At 41.9% G+C, this 23659-nt stretch overlaps 1 protein-coding gene and 1 long non-coding RNA gene across 2 annotated transcripts in view; one reads left to right on the top strand and one right to left on the bottom strand.

Annotated features, from left to right (window-relative positions):
- The first annotated feature begins 33 nt into the window (after positions 1-33).
- Positions 34-23659, top strand: part of LOC112448470 (uncharacterized) — a 33994-nt gene continuing 10368 nt past the window's right edge. The window contains exons 1-3 of the long non-coding RNA XR_003036846.2: positions 34-477; positions 11568-11714; positions 13654-13819. This is a non-coding gene — a long non-coding RNA (uncharacterized lncRNA). The remainder of the gene's footprint in view (positions 478-11567; positions 11715-13653; positions 13820-23659) is intronic.
- The window catches only part of MYZAP (myocardial zonula adherens protein), a 111671-nt gene continuing 105075 nt past the window's right edge, over positions 17064-23659 (bottom strand). Inside the window, exon 13 of the mRNA XM_005211649.5 lies at positions 17064-18004. Coding sequence (XP_005211706.1) covers positions 17908-18004 — 97 coding nt within the window. The 3' untranslated portion in view covers positions 17064-17907. The remainder of the gene's footprint in view (positions 18005-23659) is intronic.

Consider the following 23659-nt stretch of genomic DNA (forward strand, 5'->3'; position numbering starts at 1 on the left):
GACAGAGTTGAGGGAGTGGCGGCCGCGGCGGGAATAGCAGGGTGACGTCACGCGCCGGCGGGGCGCGCTTTCTAGTTGCACGTTCTTCACCTGTGCCTTGGGTCTCGGCTTGAGTATTCAGAAAAAGTGAGTTCCTGGGGCCCTGCCCTTAAGGAGTCTACTCAGTGCGGGAGGAGAGCAGACATTAATCAAGTAACAAATGGAAGAATTGTAAGACGGCTATGGGCACCAAGGAAGGAATAACCAAGAAGTGAAAGACACGTGGAAACATGAGTGATGAGTTGGTTAACCATTAGTGAAGTTGGGGTATGTACCCGGCATGTGAAGCCCTGGCCTATGGCGTGGCCTTCCTAGTTCTGGGTTAGTGAAGACCTCAAACATTAATGTTGGAAGGATCATTCAGAACCATCAGCGTTTCTTAAGGCGGCTCTGTGGCATTTGAAGCAAGACTTTTCCTCGTTTTCAGGACTGCCTCAGGTATTGCAAGTTTGGTGTCTATTTGATGTCTGGGTTTCTGCCCTCTAGTTTGTTTGGCATTCCTGAATCCTCCTAACGATACAAAACGTACCCCCACCACCCCGCCCCAATACACACACTCCTGAGTGAGTCCTTGTAACAATACAAAATGCATCTCCCCAACACACACACACACACACGATTTCAGAGGCCCACAAGAGGTGATGAGAGTGGGAGGTGCTGCACAAGCAAACGGAGAACCTCTTTTTCACAATTACCCGTTTTGCCCTTAGAAAAACAAAGGCACAAAAGCTGAAGTTTTCCCAGGGTACAAAACTAGGGAGAACATAGGTTTTAGACACAAATGTCCGGGTTGTCTTTCTGCCACCCCAATTCAAAAATCTTCCAAAGAGCAAGAAAGTTTTTTAGGCTGTTGAGGAAAGCAGTGTAACTGCTAACTCTCCGATGTAACACCTAACTCTTCTCTATAGTTCAGGTAAGAGAGCTGGATCCCAAAGAAAAAAGTAGGAAGCGTGCTATAGTCAGACATCAGTTGTGAGGTTTGAAAGACCCTATAACCTCCAACCCCAGTCTCTCCCTTCTGTGATACGGAAAATTTACATTTGCTAGTGCTTTGTAAGGTGCTGTAACAAACAAACAATTCCCTCCCAGAGGGAAGCTCTAGATGAAATATGAGGCTACTTCAGGAAGTACAGCTGAAATTGTTTCTGTATCCTTGCTATCTATTCCATTCTAATCAGTTTAACGTATCAAAAGTCTCAACATAAACTCTGCTTTGAAACAAGGATTTCAGTAACCTGCTCCATATCTTTCTAAATGAGAAATACTTAAGTAAGGCCCTTGTCAGGTATCTGTCCTGTGGCAAGCTCCCCCAAGGCCTTCCTCACTCTAGCCTTCTCCCTCTGTTCCTGGACGGGACCTGAAGGCCTTTATTCCCTCCCCACCTCCTCACCCCCATCCCCCTACCCAGGTGATAGTAAACCCTTTCTTCAGACCTGGGCCACAGGCACCCTCCAAGCAAGGATGCTTTCTCTCAAGTCTCAGAATTTTGCCCCCAGCTGTTTTCCTTCTGTGGAAGGCTGTCCCTTTTCCCCTAGTCCATTAGAAATCTTAGTTCAAGTCTCACCTCCTCCCTGAGCCTTCCTAGATTATTCCAACCCAAATTGCTCTCTGAGCATAACTATAGTGCTTAGAACATACCGTGCTTCTCAAGGTGTGTTGTGCATGGTGATTTCTAACAAACTGTGAAGTCAGGGAATTCTATTAAGGAGCTATATTTGTGCTTTTCTGTCTCCCTTAAAGCAGGTCAGTTCAGTCGATCAGTCGTATCTGACTCTTTGCAACCCCATGAATCGCAGCATGTCAGGCCTCCCTGTCCATCACCAACTCCCGGAGTTCACTCAGACTTAACGTCCATCAAGTCGGTGATGCCATCCAGCCATCTCATCCTCTGTCGTCCCCTTTTCCTCCTGCCCCCAATCCCTCCCAGCAGGTAGCAGATACTAATTGATAAATCTCCCTCTCATAATTTTTTCCCTGTCTTTCCCTCATATTCACCTTCTTAATGAAATACCCTTTATATATTGCAGATCTTAAGCTTTTAATATAAACGTTGACCATAATTTTTGTGAAAATATTCTCAGTGGTATGGGATAGAATCTTTTACACAACATAGTTTAGGATTTCAAGTTACTATAATACAAATCTGAATTCCTCACAATGGGTGCACCAACTATCTAGTTCTTTAATCAGTAACCAAGAGGCTTAGCAAGTGAAGAGATTTTTTTTTTTTCAATTTTTATTTATTTATTTTTGGCTGTACTGGGTCTTTGCTGCTCAGGCTTTTCTGTAGTTGCTGCGAGCAGGGGCTGCTCTCTAGTTGCAGTGTGTGGGCTTCTCATTGCAGTGGCTTCTCTTGTTGCCAAACATGGGCTCCAGGGCTCGCAGCATTCAGTGGTTGTGACACGTGGGCTCAGTAGCTGTGGTTCTAGAGCCCAGGCTCAAAAGTTGTGGTGCATGGGCTTAGTTGCTCCACAGCATATGGGAGCTTCCCAGATCAGGAATCAAACCTGTGTTTCCTGCATGGGCAGGTAGATTCTTCACCATGAGTCATCAGAGAAGCCCCACAAATGAATAAATTTGTCTAACATTATTCTACATGTTTCAGTGAAGTTATTTTTTGGCTGAGATTAACATTCAAATCATTGGACTTTGAGTAAATCCAATCACCCCCTAAAATGTGCGTGGGCCTCATCAATCAGCTGAAGCCCTTTAGAGAACAAAGATTGACCACCCCTCCCACCCACCCCACCCCCACAGGAATTTTGCCAGCACACAGCCTCCAGACTTTAACTGTAAGTTCCTGGTTCTCTAACTTGATGGTCTACCCTGCAGTGATAATTACCTGAGCCAGTTCCCTAAAATGAATCTCTCTCTGATAATGGCTGATACACAAACACAAACACCCTACTGGATCTTTTTCTCTGATGGCCCCTAACTAATGTTCAGTTGCTAAATCATGTCTGACTCTTTGCAATCCCATGGACTGCAGCACGCCAGGCTTCCCTGTCTTTCACTGTTTCCCAGAGTTTGCTCAAATTCGTCTCTATTGAGTTGGTAATCTATTTCATCCTCTGCCACCCTCTTCTTTTGCCTTCAGTCTTGACCCCTGACTAATACAAAGCCTAGTAGCATCAGTCTGTTAGGAAAATGTAGTAACCTGACCAGGGATCAAACTCAGGGCCCCTGCATTAGGAGAACAGAGTCTTAGCCACTTAACCACCAGGGAAGTCCCTTGATGGGTCGGTCAGTCTTGCTAGCTGCCTCACCTGTGCCTCAGCATAGAACTTAACAATTAACTGACAGCAGCCTTGCCAGTTAGGGAAGAGAAAGTAAGGGAAGGAACAGGCAATTGGAATTGGGTATGAGAAAAACAGAGTGAAAAGAGGAAAGAGGAAGAAACTGGTAGAGAGGGAGACAAAAAACTGGAAGGGGCAACAAGGGGAATCAGTTTCTCTCCACAGATATCAGAAATAGGTTTCATAGGAAGCTTTATGCTGAGGAATTCACCCACAAATTCATCTCCCTTCCAACTCTAAAATTTTTGTACTTCTACAGAATGTCACATTTCCCCCCTTTGCATTTCACTGTGATGCCACCGCAACAAAAGGTTTTCCTCAGCTACCCAAGAGTTTAGGCTGTAAAGTGCATGCACTCCACACTACAGGTAAAGTCTTACATGAGTTATCCAAACTGTTTGAAACAAGGAACCAAATTTTCAGCTCATATCTGTCTCTTTATCAGCAAATAGTAATTTAAAGCCATTTTCCAGGACTGTGGTTCCCCAGTGACAGACTGTGGAACTATTAAAATTAATCCTGACAGAAGATCCTTGCTGCTTTCTCCAAGCACATTCAGGCCGTTGGTTTATGAACAGGATGAACGGACGGCCCATCCCAGAGGGCTTGAGGGAGGAAGCACGTTAAAATGGCTGCCTCCATCTTTGTTTGCTCAGCTGCTTGGAAAAACTAAGACTGAGGGAAATGGGATTAATCAAGGGGGCAGTTGCCCATGGAAAAAAAATAGGAAGACTCTGGTGAGAAAATCCCAGTCAAATAAGGTTCAAGTCAAAGGAAAAGAACACTTTTCTCTTCAGACTTTCACACGGTTGAGTGTTGTTTGGTGACAAATTTCTCATTTCAGGCCACCACAGTGTTTTATGATATTTCTGTTAGCATGGAAAGAGATAATTCAGGAAAAAAAAAATTATTGGTCCGCTAAAGTTCCAGGTGATTTTACTCTGTAATTAGCAACACTAATCAAGATTATTGGTTAGATATGTGACTGATGGTGATTAACACCTGTGAATTTTATTTTTATGTCTATTCAGATCCTTTGCCCATTTAAAAAAACACTTGTTTATTTATTTATTTGTTTGTCTTTTTGGCTGCACTGGGTCTTCATTGCTACAAGCAGGTTTTCTCTAGTTGCATTGTACGGGTGACTCCTAGTCTCATTGGTGACTTCTCTTGTTGCCCAGCACAGGCTCTAGGCACTCAGGCTTCCATAGTTGCGGTACATGGGCTTAGCTACCCCATAGCATGTGGAATCTTCCCAGACCAGGAATTGAACCAGTGTCTCTGCATTGGCAGGTGGATTCTTAAGCACTAGATCACCAGGTAGGACCAGGGAAGTCCTTCTATGATTTTTCGTATGAATAAACTCATAAACCAGAAAAAAAAAAAAAAACACCTTCTTGAAAGAAAGCATGTCCTCACTGCTATATTTAAAATAGATAACCAACAAGGACCTACTGGAACACACAGTTCCATACTGAAGCACAAGGAACTCTGCTCAATGTATGTGACAGCCTGGAAAGAAGGGGAGTTTGGGGAAGAATGGATACATGTGTATGCATGGCTGAGTCCCTTTGCTCTCCACCTGAAACTGTCACATTGTTTATTAGCTATACCCCAATACAAAATAAAAGGTTTAAAACTGCAAAAAAATTATGTTGAGATAATCATATGATTTTACTCCTATATTCTTTCAATATGGTAAATTTTTATTAATTTTTAAATATTAAACCACCCTTGAATTCATCTGGAAAAAAAAAAGCAAGCATGTGCTGATATGTGTTATAGAATATACAGACATTGTAGCTGACGCCCCTCCTCTCCCATTAGGAGAAAGACTTTTTTTTTTACTTACATTTTATTGAAGGATAGTTGATCTACAGTGTTAATTTCTGCTGTACAGCATAGTGATTCAGTTATGCATATATATACTTTTCTATATTCTTTTTCATTATGGTTTATCACAGGATCTTTAATATAGTTCCCTGTGCTGTACTGTAGAACCTTATTGTTTATCCATCCTATATAAACTAGTTTGCATCTGCTAATCCCACTCCATCTACCCACTCCCCCCGACCCCATCCCACCTCTGGCAACCAGAAGTCTGTTCTCTTTGTTCAAGTCTGACTTACTTCACTTCCCTTTGATGGATTGGCTAAAATTCCACTGATAAGAGAATCACTAGGTTAACAAGGATCTTCCTTTGGGACAGTAGATATTTCTAGAAGGGTTGTGGCCTATCAGTCATTTACACTTGAGTGTGAATTTGTTCCAAATGGCTTTCTCACAAAAGGCTAGCTGAGGTGATGATCTACACTAAAAAGTGGGCTTTGTTAGAAGAGAAAGGGAGAAAATAGAATTTTGAGGCATTGGAGAGGAAGAGTAGACCAGCTAGAGTTTTACAACAGAGTTGAGGTGGCAGAAAGACCGCAGAAGACCACCTTTTCACAATTTGGAGAATATGTAGGGTAGGCAAAAAGTGAGGATATTAAAACCAAAGTTTGGTTAGAATCGGTTCAGATTCTGTGCTGAAGGGCAGATCCTTCTATACTTACATGGGTCTTGTCACCCAAGATTCTTGGTAAAACATCCAGTGTGTTGTTTAAGGAAGGTAATTTGCAAAGTCACTAAAGGGTGAGATTTAATAATTTTCTTACAAGTGTCGTAGGAGAGGGACTTGAGAGTTGTGCCTTTAGTGGAGGGAAAGAAGAACCAGGTCTCTACTTCAGTGCCAGCACACCGTTTATGTCTCACTCTTTGGAATCCAATATACATTGGAGGCTGTGAAACAAAGAAATCAATGATCAGCAGCAAAATGGATTTAGAGAAAACTATCCACCCCTCTCCTCTCATGAGACCCTGGCCAGAATCAAGTGTCTGGTCACCTTTAATTTTCTGTCTTGCATAAAGAAGATTACCACTCTGAAAAGTTTCAGCAAGGGGGAATAGGAGAAAAGGAGGAAGGGAGGCCCATATAGCATAGAATCGGGAGAATGACCAAGGGGAAAAAGTCCTCCTTGATTTTCTCCAAAATTTGGAGGAGAGAACAGTCAAGTATAGCATATGGACAGTAAAGGTGATCCAGATCAGAGAAGTTAAGTGAAGGTATAGTGGTGAAATTTGTTGATCCACAACTATGGTTTTGGGAAGAGAGGGTCTGTGTACCACCAACTTTGTATCCAGTTAATTTTCCTAGGCCTCAGTCTTCTCCCATTTAAAATGAGGGTATTGAACCAGATGAACTCCAAGGTGCCTTTCAGTGCTTAAGTTATAGGATTCTAGGATGATGGATGTTATAATACATTCTTTGGCAACATCTGCATCTATTTAAGCTCATAAATGTTGAAAAGAAATATTTGGTATGCAGGAAACCAGGAAGCAGGTAGCTCCCTTTAAAATAGTCATCCAACATTGATGAAATTTAGGGTTTTATCAGCCTTTGCTGGACTCCCGTGGTTGCCCATATCTTATGGGACTGGATCATGTTTTCCATCACCTAGAATTCTTGGGCTTAATTTAATTTTTATATCTAATGGATGACAGCTCTGAGTAATTTAAGATTATGTATAAGGTTAAAAAGAAACCCTGAAGTTGTCAAAATAGCAGAAGACAGACAAACTTATAATGAATGACGTGGGAGGAACATCACTTCATGCTGACTAGAGAAAAAAAGTGGTTTAAAGGAATAAGTTTTTTCTTTATAATTCACAGAAAGAAAACATTAGAAAATGTAAATAAAAGGTTGCAAATTGTGGGGTTTTGGCTACATCACATCTACAGATGGAGCTTCCCAGGTAGTAAAGAACCTGCCTGCCTGCCTGCCAGTGTAGGAGACATAAGAGATGTGAGTTTGATTCCTAGTTTGGAAGATCCCCTAGAGGAGGGCATGGCCGTTCACTCCAGTAGTCTTGCCTGGAGAATCCCATGGACAGAGGAGCCATAGGGTCCCAGAGTCAGACATGACTGAAGCAACTTAGCATACATGCAGTCTACAGATGAGTTTGTTTGGCAGCACAGAGTTTTTCAAATTATGAATCTGAGTGACTTTAAGATGGACATGTACTAGTGATCCTGGAGAGCATCCTCCCTGCTCCTCCCCAGCACCAGCCACTCGCCCCCATTATCCTACCACAGACCCTTGCCACCTTGATGCACACTTCCTGGGCACCAGGACATTTGAGTTTGGTGTGTGAAAACAAGTATAAATGAAACTTCAGGCCTTTTCTTTTTTGAGAGGCTGCAATACAGTCAGCCCTCCATATATGTGGGTTACACATCCACAGATTCAACAAACCTCAGAGCAAAATGGTGGCTCCGTGGTAAAAAATCTGCCCTGCAGTGCAGGAGATGCAGGAGCCATGGGTTCAATCCCTGGATTGGAAAGATCCCCTGGAGAAGGAAATGGCAACCCACTCCAATATTCTTGCCTGGAAAATCTCATGGACAGAGGAGCCTGGCGGACTACAGTTCATGGGGTCGCAAAAAGTTGGACACAACTAAGCGACTACACCACCACCACCATGGAACCAAAATACTCAGAAAAAGGAAAAGGAAAAAAAATCCTGGAAAATTCCAAAAAAGCAAAACTTGAATTTGCCTGTGTACTGGCAACTATTTAAAAAGCATTTACATTAGGTATTATAAATAATCTTGATGATTTAAATTAAAGGATAAGTTTATGCAAATACTACACCATTTTATATAAGGGCTTGAGCATGTGTGGATTTTGGTATCTGTGGGAATGGAGAGCGTGGAAACAATTCCCCCACTTTTGATACTGAGGGATGAGTGTAATACCACGGAAACTCCCTAGATCACTAGTAGATCACTTCCTAGAGATCACTTGTTATAGGAAGGTGTTCTTCACTTCTAAATCTGTTTTCCTAAAGATCATCTGTGTTTTGAGAATCCCTACAGGAAATTCCTTGGCACTTCAGTGGATAGGGCTCTGCGCTCCCACTGCAGGGCACACAGGTGCAGTCCCTGGTCAGGGAATTAAGATCGCTGATTTCGTAGTTAATGTCCCCACAGGTTGTAAACTTCATTGACATTGCAAGTTGTTGGGTGTTTTTTTTTTTTCCTAGAATCAAATGTAAAAAGTGGACATTAATTCAAAAGAACTTAGTCTTTTCTGGGGGAAACCAGTTTGCTTGTTTTGTAGTCAGACTAATAAATGCTGTAGTCAAAGGATATAATTCTCTTATTTTGAACAATTGCTAAGAAGTTGTTTGCAAGCATCTCTAACAATATATAGGCTTTGTTTACAAAGCTTGATTTATCATTTTTATCTATAGCAAAATGCACTTTAAAGGATCAAAAAAAAAGATAAATCTTTATGATACTGTAGCATCTTTACAACTACATTTTCTATTTTAAATTCTGTTTTGGGATTTTGTGACAGAAAAGGTCAACTTGACACAGCATTTATTTCCTTCCCCCAGCCCATCAAAAATTTTGTTAAAATAAATTTGTGGGTACCATATTTTATTTTAGGGTTGGACCACAGAATGACCAGTTAAGATTTTTCAGGCTGAATGTGCTTTGTTTAGGAGGTGGCAAGTTAAGAGGAAAGGGGAGAATTAAAATATTTGCAAGATGTCATTAATCTCCAGCAAGAGCCAAGAGTTGTTTTTTTTCCCCCTTCATTTCAGAACTAATCCAGCTTTCTGTTATTTGGCTCAGAAAAGTCTTAAATCTGTAACAAGAGAGTAACTTCCTGTTCTCAAGAGTATGGCTGCCAAAGAAAACATTTACAAGAAAAGTCCCAGGGCCAAAAAATTGCCTACTAATTATTTCTCAACCCCCCTCCCACCCCAATTCAGGAAGGTGAATGCTGTAAATGCTGTATGTTAAAACTCAAAAGTATGTGTTGAAAAATTAAGAGAAAACCCCCAAGAACTGTTCGCCATTTATTTATATTTTATTGCATTCAAATTACATCAGTTTTATGGCCCTTGGGCACAAATTAATGTTTCTTATAATATTTTGTTCAGAATTCCATGAAAGTTTTTACCTATTACCTTCCCAACTGAAGAAGACAGAAGCAGCACCAGCATGGAACTCACGTAGTCTTACCAGCTCCAAGCTGGCCTGATAATCAACAGTGGGTCTTGGTTTTCTCCTTGACGATCTGTCCGTTCAGTGTGTGCGTGCATGCTAAGACACTTCAGTTGTGTCTGACTCTTTGCAACCTTGTCGACTGTAGCCCACCAGGCTCCTCTGTCCATAGGATTCTCCAGGCAAGAAGACTGGAGTGGGTTGCCATACTCTGTTATACTTCAGGGGATCTTCCTGACCCAGGGATCAAACCCATGTTTCCTGTGGCTTGTGCACTGCAGCCAGATTCTTTACCACTGAGCTACCGGGGAAGCCCTATCTATTCAGTGCAATGTCAGTCAGAATCCCAACAGCCCATAGGTAGGAACTGACAGAGAGTAAAACTCATACGGAAATGCCAAGGACCTAGACTAATCAAAACAACTTTGAAAAAGAATAGAGTCGAAAAGCCCATACTACCTGACTTCAAGGCTTAAGATAAAGCTACAGTAATCAAGTCAGTGTGGGACTGGTGTTAAGACAGGCAACTAGATCATTATAACAGACTGTACAGAAATAGTCCTGTGCACCAATATGACCAGTTGCTTTTCCACAATGGCACAAAGGCAATTCAGTGGGAAATGTATAGTCTTTTCAACAGATGGTGCTAAAACAATTCATTGGACATCCATATGCAAAAATTTCTTTGATTTATACTTCACACCATGTATCAGCAATCTAATCCTGCCTAACAAATTACCTCCAGATTTAGCAGCAGTCTCCCACTGGTCTCTTTCCAGAAACTCATCTCCCGTCTTACTTTGGGGCTTGTCCTCCTCTGACAAAGTCCAGTGAGTTATTCTCAAATTTGCATATAAGAGAAAGAAGTCTATGGTTTATTTAATCCTATTTATCCCAACATACTGTTTTTTTGCCCTGCTTTCCTTGTACACAGTCCTACTCACAAGGAAGCATTATTCATCAAGTCTGTAATATGTGTCCAATAAAAGGAAATCCTTGGGTCTGCAGATATTCATAGTGCAACACCTCCTTCACCGTAATGACTAGTACTAACAGCAGGGGTCAATGTTAGTGTCGATTGTAGGCATGTCTCTGGAAACTCCTCCTGTGCTGTTTCACATGATCAGCCCAGCCAGCCTCTTTGGGGTTCAATTCCATTTCCTTCCTGGGCAGAGCTGCTCATGGGAGCACCACACTCAAGAGCCACCCATGGGACTATTGCAGTTTAGTGACAATACCAACTCCAGCCTTCCCACCCCTGTTCTGAAGTCAGTCAGGTCTGGCGGTGTCAGACAAGTTTTATCTCTCTTTGACTTTCCATTTCTTTACCTACAAAACGGTGGTAGTGACATTTTCTACACAGAATTGCTGTGAAGACTGGAGTGGTTGCATGCTATGCCTAGGTCGGTAACTCTTAGTCTCCTTTACTTTCTCTGGCCAAGGCTCTTTCTGGATACTTTTCATTTATAGATTTCTCCATGCTTGTTGAGGTGTGGAATGTTGTCCCCTCCTTATAGGAAACTGCCCCCAAGGAGCTTACCTGTATGGTTGTTGTTGTTCAGTCTCTGAGTTGAGTCCAACTCTTTGTGACCCCATGGACAGCAGCACGCCAGGCCCCTCTGTCCTGGACATGATGGTCTGTCATCAGACGTAAGAGTAGAAAAGATAGGACAGAAACAAATACCTCTGGGATTCAGAGAAAGCAAAGATCGGGAGGAGACTGACTGGGAACAATTTCGGAAAGGATGAAGGTCTTGAGGGTACACATCCGTGTCTCCCCAGCACCTGGCATGTGCTGGTTGAGCTGAACTGGCCCCTGAGTCTGGCTGTCCAGAAGAGCACTGTGGTCTGATGTGGCCTGAAGCAGGACAGAAAGGAATCCTGGAGCAGGCCAGTGGCATTTTCTGGGGAGAAAGAGGGTGCCTGGAGTACACAGATCCACTTGGACCAGCTGGGGATCAGTCTTGGTTGGTGCGCCCTCTATTGGGAAGACCATGTCACATCACCAAGCTCCAGACGCGTCCCCAAACATTCTCTCCCCAGGTAGCCCTAAAAAGAACTCCCTGGGGCACATGCCATCCAAACTCAAACCTCCTATCAGACATATGGTGAATCTTTTTTCACGATGGCCAGCTCTAGCTTCTGACTCACTAAGCAGCAGGCCTTCTCTGATTCCAGGATCCTGGAGGATGCCAGCTCCTAAGTAAGCCCAGTCCTGTTTCCTGTCGGCTGACCTGCACTCTCTGGACCACGGGGACGCCTGCACGCCTGCAGCTCACACCTGCACAGTCCGGAGCTCAGGTATCCACAGGCCATATCCTGAAGGTACTTTCTGCACTGTCTGTTTTTTGGGGGAGGGGTGCAGGCCTCCCTAAAGCTACCAACTTTACACATGCCTTCATTTCTCATTCCCAGTGTTGGCAAAGAGGTAGGGAAAGAATATTCTCATTTTGTTGGTGAGAGTTTCAGTGGACTCAAATCTCCAGAGGCCACATTGGACCACATGCACTGAAATACTGAAATGTACCTAACTCGTGACCCAGTGATCCCTCTTCTAGGAACTTATCAGAGGATTGCTTTAAAAAGAGTAAAGACAATTCCAAAATTCCAACAGCTGGGGATAGGGCAAGTAAACCATGCTGCTGCTGCTGCTAAGTCGCTTCAGTCGTGTCCGACTCTGTGTGACCCCATAGACGGCAGCCCACCAGGCTCCCCCGTCCCTGGGATTCTCCAGGCAAGAACACTGGAGTGGGTTGCCATTTCCTTCTCCAATGCATGAAAGTGAAAAGTGAAAGTGAAGTCGCTCAGTCGTGTCCGACTCCTAGCGACCCCATGGATTGCAGCCTATCAGGCTCCTCCGTCCATGGGATTTTCCAAGCAAGGGTACTGGAGTGGGGTGCCATTGCCTTCTTCGAAGTAAACCATAGTACACCAATAAAATAGAATCCAACTAGCTGTCAGAAACATCAGTGTAGCTCTATACACCTGTACCTATATAGAATGCTGTAGTGTGTAAGTGAAATGTGATTATCAACCACAGGTAACGCTTTCCAAGTGCTTACTCTGCGCCCTGCACTATTCTAGGAACCCCACAGATATTAACTCATTTTATCTGCACACAGTGACAGTTGGGAAAGAACTGTCACTGATCCCATTTTACAGGGGCTCAAAGAGGTTCTGTGACTTGCTTAAGGCACACACTTGTGACTAAGCTGAGACAGTCTCAAGAGCCTGCGTTCCTGAGTGCCGTGATTCTGCTTCTGTATAGAGTCCTGTGTATTCTAAAACAATAAATGGTCTGTGTGTGTGTGTGTTCAAGAAAGTCTGGAAGGATTGGAATGAGAATATTAATTGAGGCATTATTATAGGAATACATTTTTGGAATAAATTCAGAGTAAATTTGCTATGTGATATTAGTTTTTCTCTCCAGTTCTACATGAAACCTGTGCTTATGAGGAGGTTGAAGAACAAACGCCACTCTGTTTCAGACGGTAGATTGAGTGTCACTGATTTTGACAAAAGGGTGAGAAGGATCAGCTCTGGGTTTTTTCTTTTTCAGTTTCAAGTCTGTATCACTGAGGAAGTCCCTTCAGTGGTCTTTCTGAATAGTTCAAATAATGTTTAGAATTCTCCACATGTTGCTGCTGCTGCTAAGTCGCTTCAGTCGTGTCTGACTCTGTGCGACCCCATAGACGGCAGCCCACCAGGCTCCCCCATCCCTGGGATTCTCCAGGCAAGAACACTGGAGTGTGTTGCCATTTCCTTCTCCAGTGCATGAAAGTGAAAAGTGAAAGTGAAGTCACTCAGTCGTGTCTGACTCAGCGACCCCACGGACTGCAGCCTACCAGGCTCCTCTGTCCATGGGATTTTCCAGGCAAGAGTACTGGAGTGGGTCGCCATTGCCTTCTCCAAAATTTCCACAGGTATATTTAAAAATTTATAAATACAAAAGGCCCTGGGGACAGACCACCTTGAATGATTCCTAGCATTCTTTGAATTTAGATTATTGATTTTTTTTCCTTTTTTGGTTGTTTTAAGAAGGAGGGTATGGAGTGTTTGCCGAACAGTCTTTATTTCTTTCTTGCTCTCACAAAAACTGACATTTTTTTATGCCACCACATTTCATTTAGAAGCTGTTTCCCCACCAGCTTCTCCAGGGGCCCAGGGGTTCCCAGAACCCTCTGCCACTCTGAGTCCTGCTTCACTACCTCCTGGTCCCCAGATCTGCTTTTTCCTGAAACTCTCTTCCTTGACACCGCGCTAGGAAAAGGCTTTTCTCGCTAAAGCACCTTGGAGAGGGAAGGTAGCCAGGACTCAACAGCAGTGCTTTAAGACACACCTCCAGATGGCAGGACCCTCCTGTGCACCAAGAGCCCCAGGACAGGCCTCTGCGTGACCTACCTCAGTTGGCACTCACGTTAGCCTATCAGGTAGGTGTGATTTTTTTTTTTTTAATTAAAGTGCAGTTGATTTACAGTGTTGTATTAATTACTGCTGTACAGCAAAGTGATCCAGTTACAGATATACATTCTTTTTTATATATTCTTTTCCATTGTGCTTTATCATAGGCTACTGAATATAGTTCTCTGTACTACACAGTAGGACCTTGTTATTTATCTGTTATGTATATATACCAGTTGGCATCTGCTAATCCCAAACTCCTACTCCATCCCTCCCCCAGCGCCCTCCCCCTTGACAACCACCAGTCTCTCCTCTGTGTCCGTGATTCTGTTTCTGTTTCATAGATAGGTTCATTTGTATCACATCTTAGATTCCGCAGATAAGTGATATCATAGGGTGTTTGTCTCTCTTTCTGACTTACTCTTAGTATGATCATCTCTCGTTCTATCCATGTTGCTGCAAATGGCATTATTTTGTTCTCTTTCATGGCTGGGTAATATTCCACTGTCTATATGTGCTGCATCTTCCTTATCCACTCACCTATAAATAGACATCTGGGTTGTTTCCATGTCTTGGTTATTGTGCACAGTCCCACTGTGAACACAGGGCTGCATGTCTCTTGTTGAATTATAGTTTTGCCCAGATCTATGCCCGGAAGTGGAATTGCTGGATATATGGTCATTCTATTTTTTGTTTTCAGAGAATCTTCCATACTGTTTTCCACAGTGGCTACCCCAACTTACATCCTCACCAGCAGCCATAGGAGAGTTCCCTTTCTCCACACCCTGCCCAGCATTTTTTATTTGTTGACTCTTTAATGATGACCATTCTGACTAGTAGGTGCTGGTACCTCATTGTAGTTTTGATTTGCATTTCTCTAATAATTAGTGATGTAGATCATCTTTTCATGAACCTACTGGTCATCTGTATTTCTTCTTTGGAGAAACGTCTGTTTAGGTCTTCTGCCCGTTTTTCTTTTTTCCTCCTTCATACTTATTTATCTGGCTGTGCTGGGTCTTAGTTGTGGTAGACAGGACCTTCCATCTTCGTCGTGGCATGAGGGATCTTTTAGCTGTGGCGTGAACTCTTGATTGCAGCATGTGGGATCTAGTTCCCTGACTAGTGATCAAGCCCAGAGCCCCTGCATTGGGAGCACAGCCTGCAACTGGGCCACCAGGGAAGTCTCCTCCTTTCCATTTTGCAGTTGGGTTGTTTGCTTTTTTTGTTGTACTGAGAGCTGTTTGGATATTTTGGAAATTAAGCCCTTCTTGGTCACACTGTTTGCAAATATTTCCTCCCATGCCATAGGTTATTTTGGTTTTGTTTTCCTTATGGTTTCCTTTGCTATGCAAAAGCTTGTGAGTCTGATTGTTTGCTTTTTTGTTTGTTGTTTTTGTTTTTTGTTTTTGTTTAAGTTTGTTTTTTGTTTCTGTTGCCTTGGGAGACTGATCTAAGAAAACATTGGTATAGTTTGTGTCAGAAAATGTTTTTCCTGTGATCTCTTCTAGGAGTTTTATAGTGTTATGTCTTATGTTTAGGTCTATAAGCCATTTTGAGTTTATTTTTGTGTAAAAAATATGGAACACTTCATGAACTTGTGTGTCATGCTTCTTGTTGTTCAGTCACTCAGTCATGTCTGAATCTTTATGACCCTACGGATAGCAGCGTGCCAGGCTTCCCTGTTTTTCACTGTCCCCTGGGGTTTACTGATTCGGTGATGCCATCCTGCCAGCTCATCCTCTGCCCTCAATCTTTCCCAGCATCAGAGTCTTTTCCAACGAGTTGGCTCTTTGCATCAGGTGGCTGAAGAATTGGTGCTTCGGCTTCAGCATCAGCCCTTCCAATGAATATTTAGGATTGATTTCCTTTAGGATTGACTGGTTTGATCTCCTTGCTGTCCAAGGGACTCTCAAGAGTCTTCTCCAGCACCACAGTTCAAAAGCATCAACTCTTCAGCACTCAGCTTTCTTTATGGTCCAGCTCTCACAAACCATAGCTTATGGATCTTTGTTGGTAAAGTAATGTCTCTGCTTTTTTCTGTTAGGTCCATAGTGTTTCTGTCCTTTATTGTGCCCATCTTTGCATGAAATATTCCCTCAGTATCTCTAATATTCTTGAAGCGATCTCTAGTCTTTCCCATTCTATTGTTTTCCTCTATTTCTTTGTTTTGCATTGTTCACTGAAGAAGGCTTTCATATCTCTCCTTGCTATTCTTTAGAACTCTACATTCAATTGGGTATATCTTTCCCTTTCTCCTTTGCTTTTTGCTTCTCTTCTTTTCTCAGCTATTTGTAAGGCCTCCTCAGACAACCTTTTTGACTTGTATTTTTCTGGGGGATGGTTTTGATTACCACCTTCTTTACAGTATTATGAACCTCTATCCATAGTTCTTCTGGGACTCTATCAGATCTAATCCCTTGAATCTATTTGTCATTTCCACTGTATAATCATAAGGGATCTGATTTGCTTGCTGAGGGGCCATGCTAATCTTCTGTATAGCGTTCCAATTTTAGTATATGTGCTGCTGAAGCAATCAGGTAGGCATGATTATCCCAAGTTAGTAGAATATGAAGTTGATATTCAGAGAGCTTTGATGACATGTCCAAGGTCCCACAACCTCAATGTAAATACAAATTTGACTTCAAAATATGCCATTTCCTCTTTGACACTATGCTGACTTATGGTCATTTACTCAACTGAGTTGCTTTGCTTTCTTTCTTTGGCTCTTTTTTTTTTTTTAAAAAGGTAAGAGGTAGGGAGTTTGGGTGGGCTTCCTTGGTAGCTCAGCTGGTAAAGAATCCACCTGCAATGTGGGAGACCTGGGTTCAATCTCTGGGTTAGAAAGATCCCCTGGAGGAGGAAAGATCCCCTAGAGTGATACTCACTCCAGTATTCTTGTCTGGAGAACCCCCATGGACAGAGGAGCCTGGCAGGTGACAGTCCATGGGGTTGCAAAGAGTCAGACACAACTGAACGACTAACCACAGCACAGGGAGTTTGGGCACACAGGAGGATTTTTTTTTTAGTAAAAATGATTTTAATGTTTTATAAACATGAATGCATCTTAATCTTTCTAGAAGGTAAGTTAACTAGATAAACTTCAGAGTTTAAATACATACACAGAAACACACACACCCTCTCGTACAGTTTATAAATGATTCCAGGGATTGTACTGATTGAAAAATTATGGTGCCCTAACTTGAACAGTCCAGAACCTGGTTCTGTTCTTTACCCCTCTACACAGTCATGAATGACACACAATGACAGCATCAGTAGAACAAAATATATGGCATTTATTAAACGTATGTGACATAGGTTATAATATCAAAGTAGAGCATGCATGAACAAATTATTCATTCTTTTAACAAAAACAATAATTGATACTGAAAGCATTAAGTGATTAAATTTCTACAACATACAAAATTCTCTTTCATTTAAAGTGAGAAAGAAAAACTAAATCACAGGTTGAAGAAATACAGTGATTTCAGCTGGCCCCATAAAGGCATAAGGCACAAATTAAACCGAGGGATTAGCACATCAGAATGAAACGTGTCTGCCCTCACAAGGACTGGCTCCAGCCGAGGCTCCCAAGCCCCTGCATGGGTCTGCGGCACCTGCCCCTTCCTTCCTGGGGTCACATTTCCCCAGGTGCCCATGCTCCTATGGACAGGCTTCCCTGTAGCCGAGAAACACTGCCTCTAATACTTTTACGGGTAAATAAAACCTTCATGCTGTAACAAATGATCCTGGCATGAGTAGCATGAAATTTCAAGTTAATACCCTTTTTCCTCCCAACCGAAGTCTAGTAAAACAGAAAATAGAGAATTCTCCTGCCAGGGCTCAGTGTCTACATGGAAAGCTAACAACAGCCCAGTACAGCAGGGTACATACATACACTGGTTGGGGGTTTGAAAAACAACCTTGAAACCTCTCTCTCCTGCCCTCCCCCTTCCACCTTCACTTTGCCTCATGTTTTAGAAGTGGAGCAAAACCTCAGCAATTTCCACTGGGACTTAAAACAGTGTACAGGAGGAAGCAACAGTCACCCTTTCCAGACTTCAGGTTGCAGGGTTCCAGGGCCTTTGTCCATCTGTGAAAAGTGCATGTCTCCAAGTGCTTAGGTCAGAGTTTTCTTTGTGGTCAACTCTAGGACTCGTGTGTACGGAGTATAGTTCCTGGAAGGCATTGAGATCTCACGAGTCCTACCTGTTTGGCTGAGAAATGAAAAAAGGCAAATCAGGAATATGAAACAAAACTCACCATATGCTTCACGTGATAAGATAACTCTAGGAAATCCATTTTCAACACTTAAAAATAGACTGCAGTAATACAGTTGAGTATTTAGAGGGACCATTATTTTTAGTAACTTTAAAAAAATTATTTATTTGGAGGATAATTGCTTTACAATATTGTGTGGTTTCTGCCGTACATCAACATGAATCAGAATTCATGAATATCCCCTCCCTCGTGAAACTCCCACTCCTTTAGGTTGTCACAGAGCACCAGGTTTAGCTCCCTGTATTATATAGGAAGTTCTCATTGTCGTTCAGTCACTAAGTCGTGTCCAACTCTTTGTGACCCCATATGGACTGCACGCCAGACTTCCCTGTCCTTCACTCTCTCCCGGAGTCTGCTCAATGGAATCATGTCCATTGAGTCAGTGATGCTATCCAACCATCTTGTCCGCTGTCACCTGCTTCTCCTGCCCTCAATCTTTCTCAGTATCAAGATCTTTTCCAGTGAGTTGGTGCTTCGCCTCAGGTGGCTGAAGTATTGGAGCTTCAGCATCAGTCCTTCCAATGAATATTTCAGGGTTGATTACCTTTAGGACTGACTGGCTTGATCTCTTTGCTGTCCAAGGGACTTTCAAAAGTCCTCTGTCCATGGGATTCTCCAGGCAAGAATAGTAGAGCGGGTAGCCATTCCCTTCTCCAGGGGATTTTCCTGTCCCAGGGATCAACCCGGGTTTCCTGCATTGCAGACAGATTCTTTACCATCTGAGCCACAAAGGAAGCCCTCAACTTTCCATTAGCTATCTATTTTACATATGGTAATGTATATATTTCCATGCTACTCTCAAGTACCAGAACTTCAGCTTCAGCATCAGTCCTTCCAATGAATAGTCAGGGTTGATTTCCTTTAGGATTGACTGGTTTGATCTCCTTGCTGTCCAAGGAACTCTCAAGAGTCTTCTCCAACACCACAGTTCAAAAGAATCAATTCTTCGGTGTCAGCCTTTTTTATTGTTACACATGCACGTATATTCATCTTCTGATTCTTTTCTCATATAGGTTATCACAAAATATTGAGTAGAGTTCCCTGTGCTATATAGTAGGTCCTTGTTGGTTATCTTTTTTATGTATAATAGTGTGTATATGTTAATCCCAAGCTCCTGATTTAACCGCCTCCCACATTTCCCCTTTGGTAACCGTAAGTTTGTTTTTTTATCTCCAAGTCTGCTTCTGTTCTGTAAATATTAGGTTCACATATGAGTGGTATCATATGATATGTCTTTGTATGACTTACTTCACTCAGTGTAATAATTTCTGAGTTCATCCACATTGCTGCAAATGACATTATTTCATTGTTATGGCTGAGTAATATTCCACTGTATAAACGTACCACATCGTTATCGATTCCTCTGTCGATGGACATTTAGGTTGCTTTTATGTCTTGCTCGTTGTATATAGTGCTGTAATGAACACTGAGGTGCATGTGTTTTTTTGGAATTACGATTTTCTTTGGATATATGCCCAAGAGTACAACTGCTAAATTATATAGTAGTTCTAGTTTTAGTTTTTTAAGGAACCCCCATACTGTTTTCCATAGTGGTTGCACCAATTTACCTTCCCACCAACAGTGTAGGAAGGTTCCTTTTCTCCACACTCTCTCCAGCATCTACTGTCTATAGATGTTTTGATGAGGCCATTCTGACTTAGGTGAGGTGATCCCTCACTGTAATTTTATGTTTCTCTGATAATTAGTGATGTTGAGCATCTTTTCATGTGCTTTTTGGCCATCAGTATGTCTTCTTTGGAGAAATGGCTATTTAAAGCCTCTGCCTATTCTTTGGTTGTTTTTTCTTTTTTTATCTGACAGAGCTGTGTGAGCTGTTTGTATATTTTATTGATTAATCCCTTGTCTGCTGCTTCACTTGCAAATATTTTCTCCCATTCTGTGGATTGTCTTTTTGTTGTTTATGATTTCCTTTGCTGTGCAGAAGCTTTTAAGTTTCACGAGGTATTTGTTTGTATTTTTATTTAATATTATTTTTATTGAAGTATAGTTGATTTCCAATGTGTGCCAATCTCTGCTGTACAGCAAAGTGGACTCAGTTATATAGACATTCTTTTTCATATTCTTTTCCATTATGGTTTATTATAGAATATTGAATATAGTTTCATGTTATACAGTAGGACCCTGTTGTTTATCCATCCTATATGTAATAGTTTATATCTGCTAATCCCACATTCCCGGTCCTCCCCTTCCCCTTGGCAACCACAAATCTGTTCTCTACGGTCTATGAGTCTGTTTCTGTTTCATAAGTAAGTTCATATGTGTCATATTTTGGATTCTACATGTAAGTGATATCATGTGGTGTTTGTCTTTCTCTTTCTGACTGACTTTAGTTAGTATGCCAGTCTCTAGTTGCATCCACATTGCTGCAAATGGCATCGTTTCATCCCTTTTATGGCTGAGTCCTATTCATTGTGTGTATATACGTACTACGTCTTCTCTATCCACTCATCTGTTGCTGGACATTTAGGTTGTCTCCATGTGTTGGCTATTGTGAATAGTGCTGCTGTGAACATAGTGGGGTGTGTATCTTTTGGGATTAGAGTTTTGTCGAGCTATATGCCCGGGAGTGGGACTGCTGAATCATATGGTAATTCTATTTTTAGTTTTCTGAGGAACTTCCACAGTTTTCCATAGTGGCTACACTAACATACGTTCCCACCAGCAATATAGGAGGCCTCTCTTTCCCCACATTCTTTCCAGAATTTGTTGTTTGTTGACTTTTTTCCATTATTCAAGTGTATCTTTTTTTTAAAACAATTTTTAATTGGAGGGTAATTGCTTTAAGTGCTTCCCCAATGGCTCAGCTTTACAATGTTGCATTAATTTCTGCAGTACAACAACATGAGTCAGCTGTAAGTATACATATATCCCCTCCCTGATGAGCCTCCCTCCCGTCTCCCACCATCCCACCCCTCTCGTCATCACAGAGTACCAAGTTGAGCTTCCTCTTTTTTTTAATTTATTTTTTAATTGGAGGAAAATTGCTTTACAATGTTGTATTGGTTTCTGCTGTACACCAGCACAAGTCAGCCATAATTATACATACATATCACTTCCTTCTTGAGCCTCCTTCCCCGCTAGTCATCACAGAGCACCACGCTGGGCTCCCTGTGTTACACTGCACCTTCTCACCAGCTGTCTGTGTTACACGTTAGTGTACACGTGTTAGTGCTACTGTCTCCATTCATCCCACTCTTTGCTTATGCCACTGTGTCCACAGCTCTGTTCTCTGTGTCTGTGTCTCCATTCCTTCCCTGCAAATAAGTTCATTAATACCATTTTTCTAGATTCCATATATGTGCGTTAATATATGATGTTTTTCCCTTTCTGACTTAATTCACTCTGCATAACAGGTTCTAGGTTCATCCATCTCACTAGAACGGACTCAAATTCATTCTTTTTACAGCTGAGTAATATTCTGTTGTATCCATGTACCACATCTGTATCCATTTATCTGTCAGTGGACATCTAGGTTGCTTCCATGTCTTAGCTATTATAAATAGTGCTACTGTGAACATGAGGGTATATGCATCTTTTTGAATTATGGTTTTCTCAGGGTATATGCCCAGCAGTGGGATTGCTGGGTCATATGGTAGTTTTATTCCCTTTTTTTTTTTTTTTTTAGGAATCTCCATATTGTTCTCCATAGTGCCTGTTATCAATTTACATTCCCACCAACAGTGCAAAAGGGTTCCTTTTTCTCCACATCCTCTCCAGATATTGTTTGTAGATGAGGTCCCTGTTTCATACAGCAACTTCCCACTAGCTATCTTACACATGATAATAATATATATATTTCAATGCTATGTCAGTTCACTCCAACCTCTCCTTCTCCTCCTTCCGCTTGTATCCACACCCGTGTCTGTATTCCTGCCCTGCAAATAGGCTCATCAGTACCATTTTTCTAGATTCCATATGAATGCTTTAATATACAATATTTTTATTTCATTTTATTTTTTAATTGGAGGATAATTGCTTTATAATGTTGTGTGGTTTATACAACAACATGAATCAGCCATAATTATATATATGTCCCCTCGCTGTGACCCTGCCTCCCTGCTCCCACCTCCCCCGTCTAGGTCATCACAGAGCACCAGGCTGGGCTCCCTGTGCTGTTCAGCAGCTTCCCACTAGCTAGCTATTTTACACATGGTAGTGTATATATGTCAGTGCTACTTTCTCAGTTCATCCTTCCCTCTCCTTCCCCCGCTGTGTCCACAAGTCTGTTCCCTGCCTGCATCTACATGTCCCTTCCTTCCCTGCAAATAGGTTCATCAGCACTATTTTTCTAAATTCCATGAGTGAGTGAAGTCGCTCAGTGGTGTCCAACTCTTTGCAACCTCATGGACTGTAGCCTACCAGGCTCCCCTGTCCATTGGATTTTCCAGGCAATAGTACTGGAGTGGATTGCCATTTCCTAAACTCCATATATATGCACTAATATTCAATACTTGTTTTTATCCTTCTAACTTCCCTCTGTATAAAAGGCTCTAGGTTCATCCACCCCATTAGAACTGACTCATATTCGTTCCTGTTTATAGCTGAGTAATATACCACTGCGGATATCTACCACAACTTCCTTATCCATTCATCTGCCGATGGACATCTACGTTGCTTCCATGTCCTGGCGGTTGTAAATAGTGCTGCAATGAACATTGGGGTACATGTGTCTTTTTCAGTTACGGTTTTATCTTCATATATGCCTAGTAGTGGGATTGCTGGGTCACATGGTAATTTTATTCCTAGTTTTTTAAGGAATCTCCATACTGTCTTCCATAGTGGCTATATCAGTTTACATTCCCACCAACAGTGCACAAGAGTTTCCTTTTCTCCACACCCTCCCCAGCATTTACTGTTTGTAGATTCTTTTTGATGATGACCATTCTGACCAGTGTGAGATGATATCTCATTGTAGTTTTGAATTGCATATCTCTGATAATAAGTGATGTTGAGCATCTTTTCATGTGTTTGTTGGTTATTTATATGTCTTCTTTGGAGAAATGTCTGTTTAGGTCTTCTGCCCATTTTTTGATTGGGTTGCTTTTCTGATATTGAGCTGCATGAGCTGCTGGTATATTTTGGAGATTAATCCTTTGTCAGTTGTTTCATTTGCAATTATTTTCTCCCATTCTGAGGGTTGTCTTTTCATCTAGTTTATAGTTTCCTTTGCTGTGCAAAAGCTTTTAAGTTTAGTTAAGTCCCATTTGTTTATTTTTTTATTTCCATTACTCTAGGAGGTGAGTCAAAGAGGTTCTTGGCTGCGCATTATGTCTGTTCTGCCTATGTTTTCCTCTAAGAGTTTTATAGTTTCTGGTCTTACGTTTAGGTCTTTAATCTGTTTTGAGTCTGTTTTTGTGTATGATGTTAGAAAGTGTTCTGATTTCATTCTTTTACATGTAGCTGTCCAGTTTTCCCAGTACCACTTACTGAAGAGACTATCTTTTCTCCACTGTATACTTTTGCCTCATTTGTCAAAGATTAAGTGCCCATAGGTGCAGAGGTTTATCTTTGGGCTTTCTAGCCAGTTCCATTGATCTGTATTTCTGTTTTTGTGCCAGTATCATATTGTC

Source organism: Bos taurus, chromosome 10 (assembly GCF_002263795.3).
Source record: "Bos taurus isolate L1 Dominette 01449 registration number 42190680 breed Hereford chromosome 10, ARS-UCD2.0, whole genome shotgun sequence".
Taxonomy (NCBI): Eukaryota; Metazoa; Chordata; class Mammalia; order Artiodactyla; family Bovidae; genus Bos; species Bos taurus.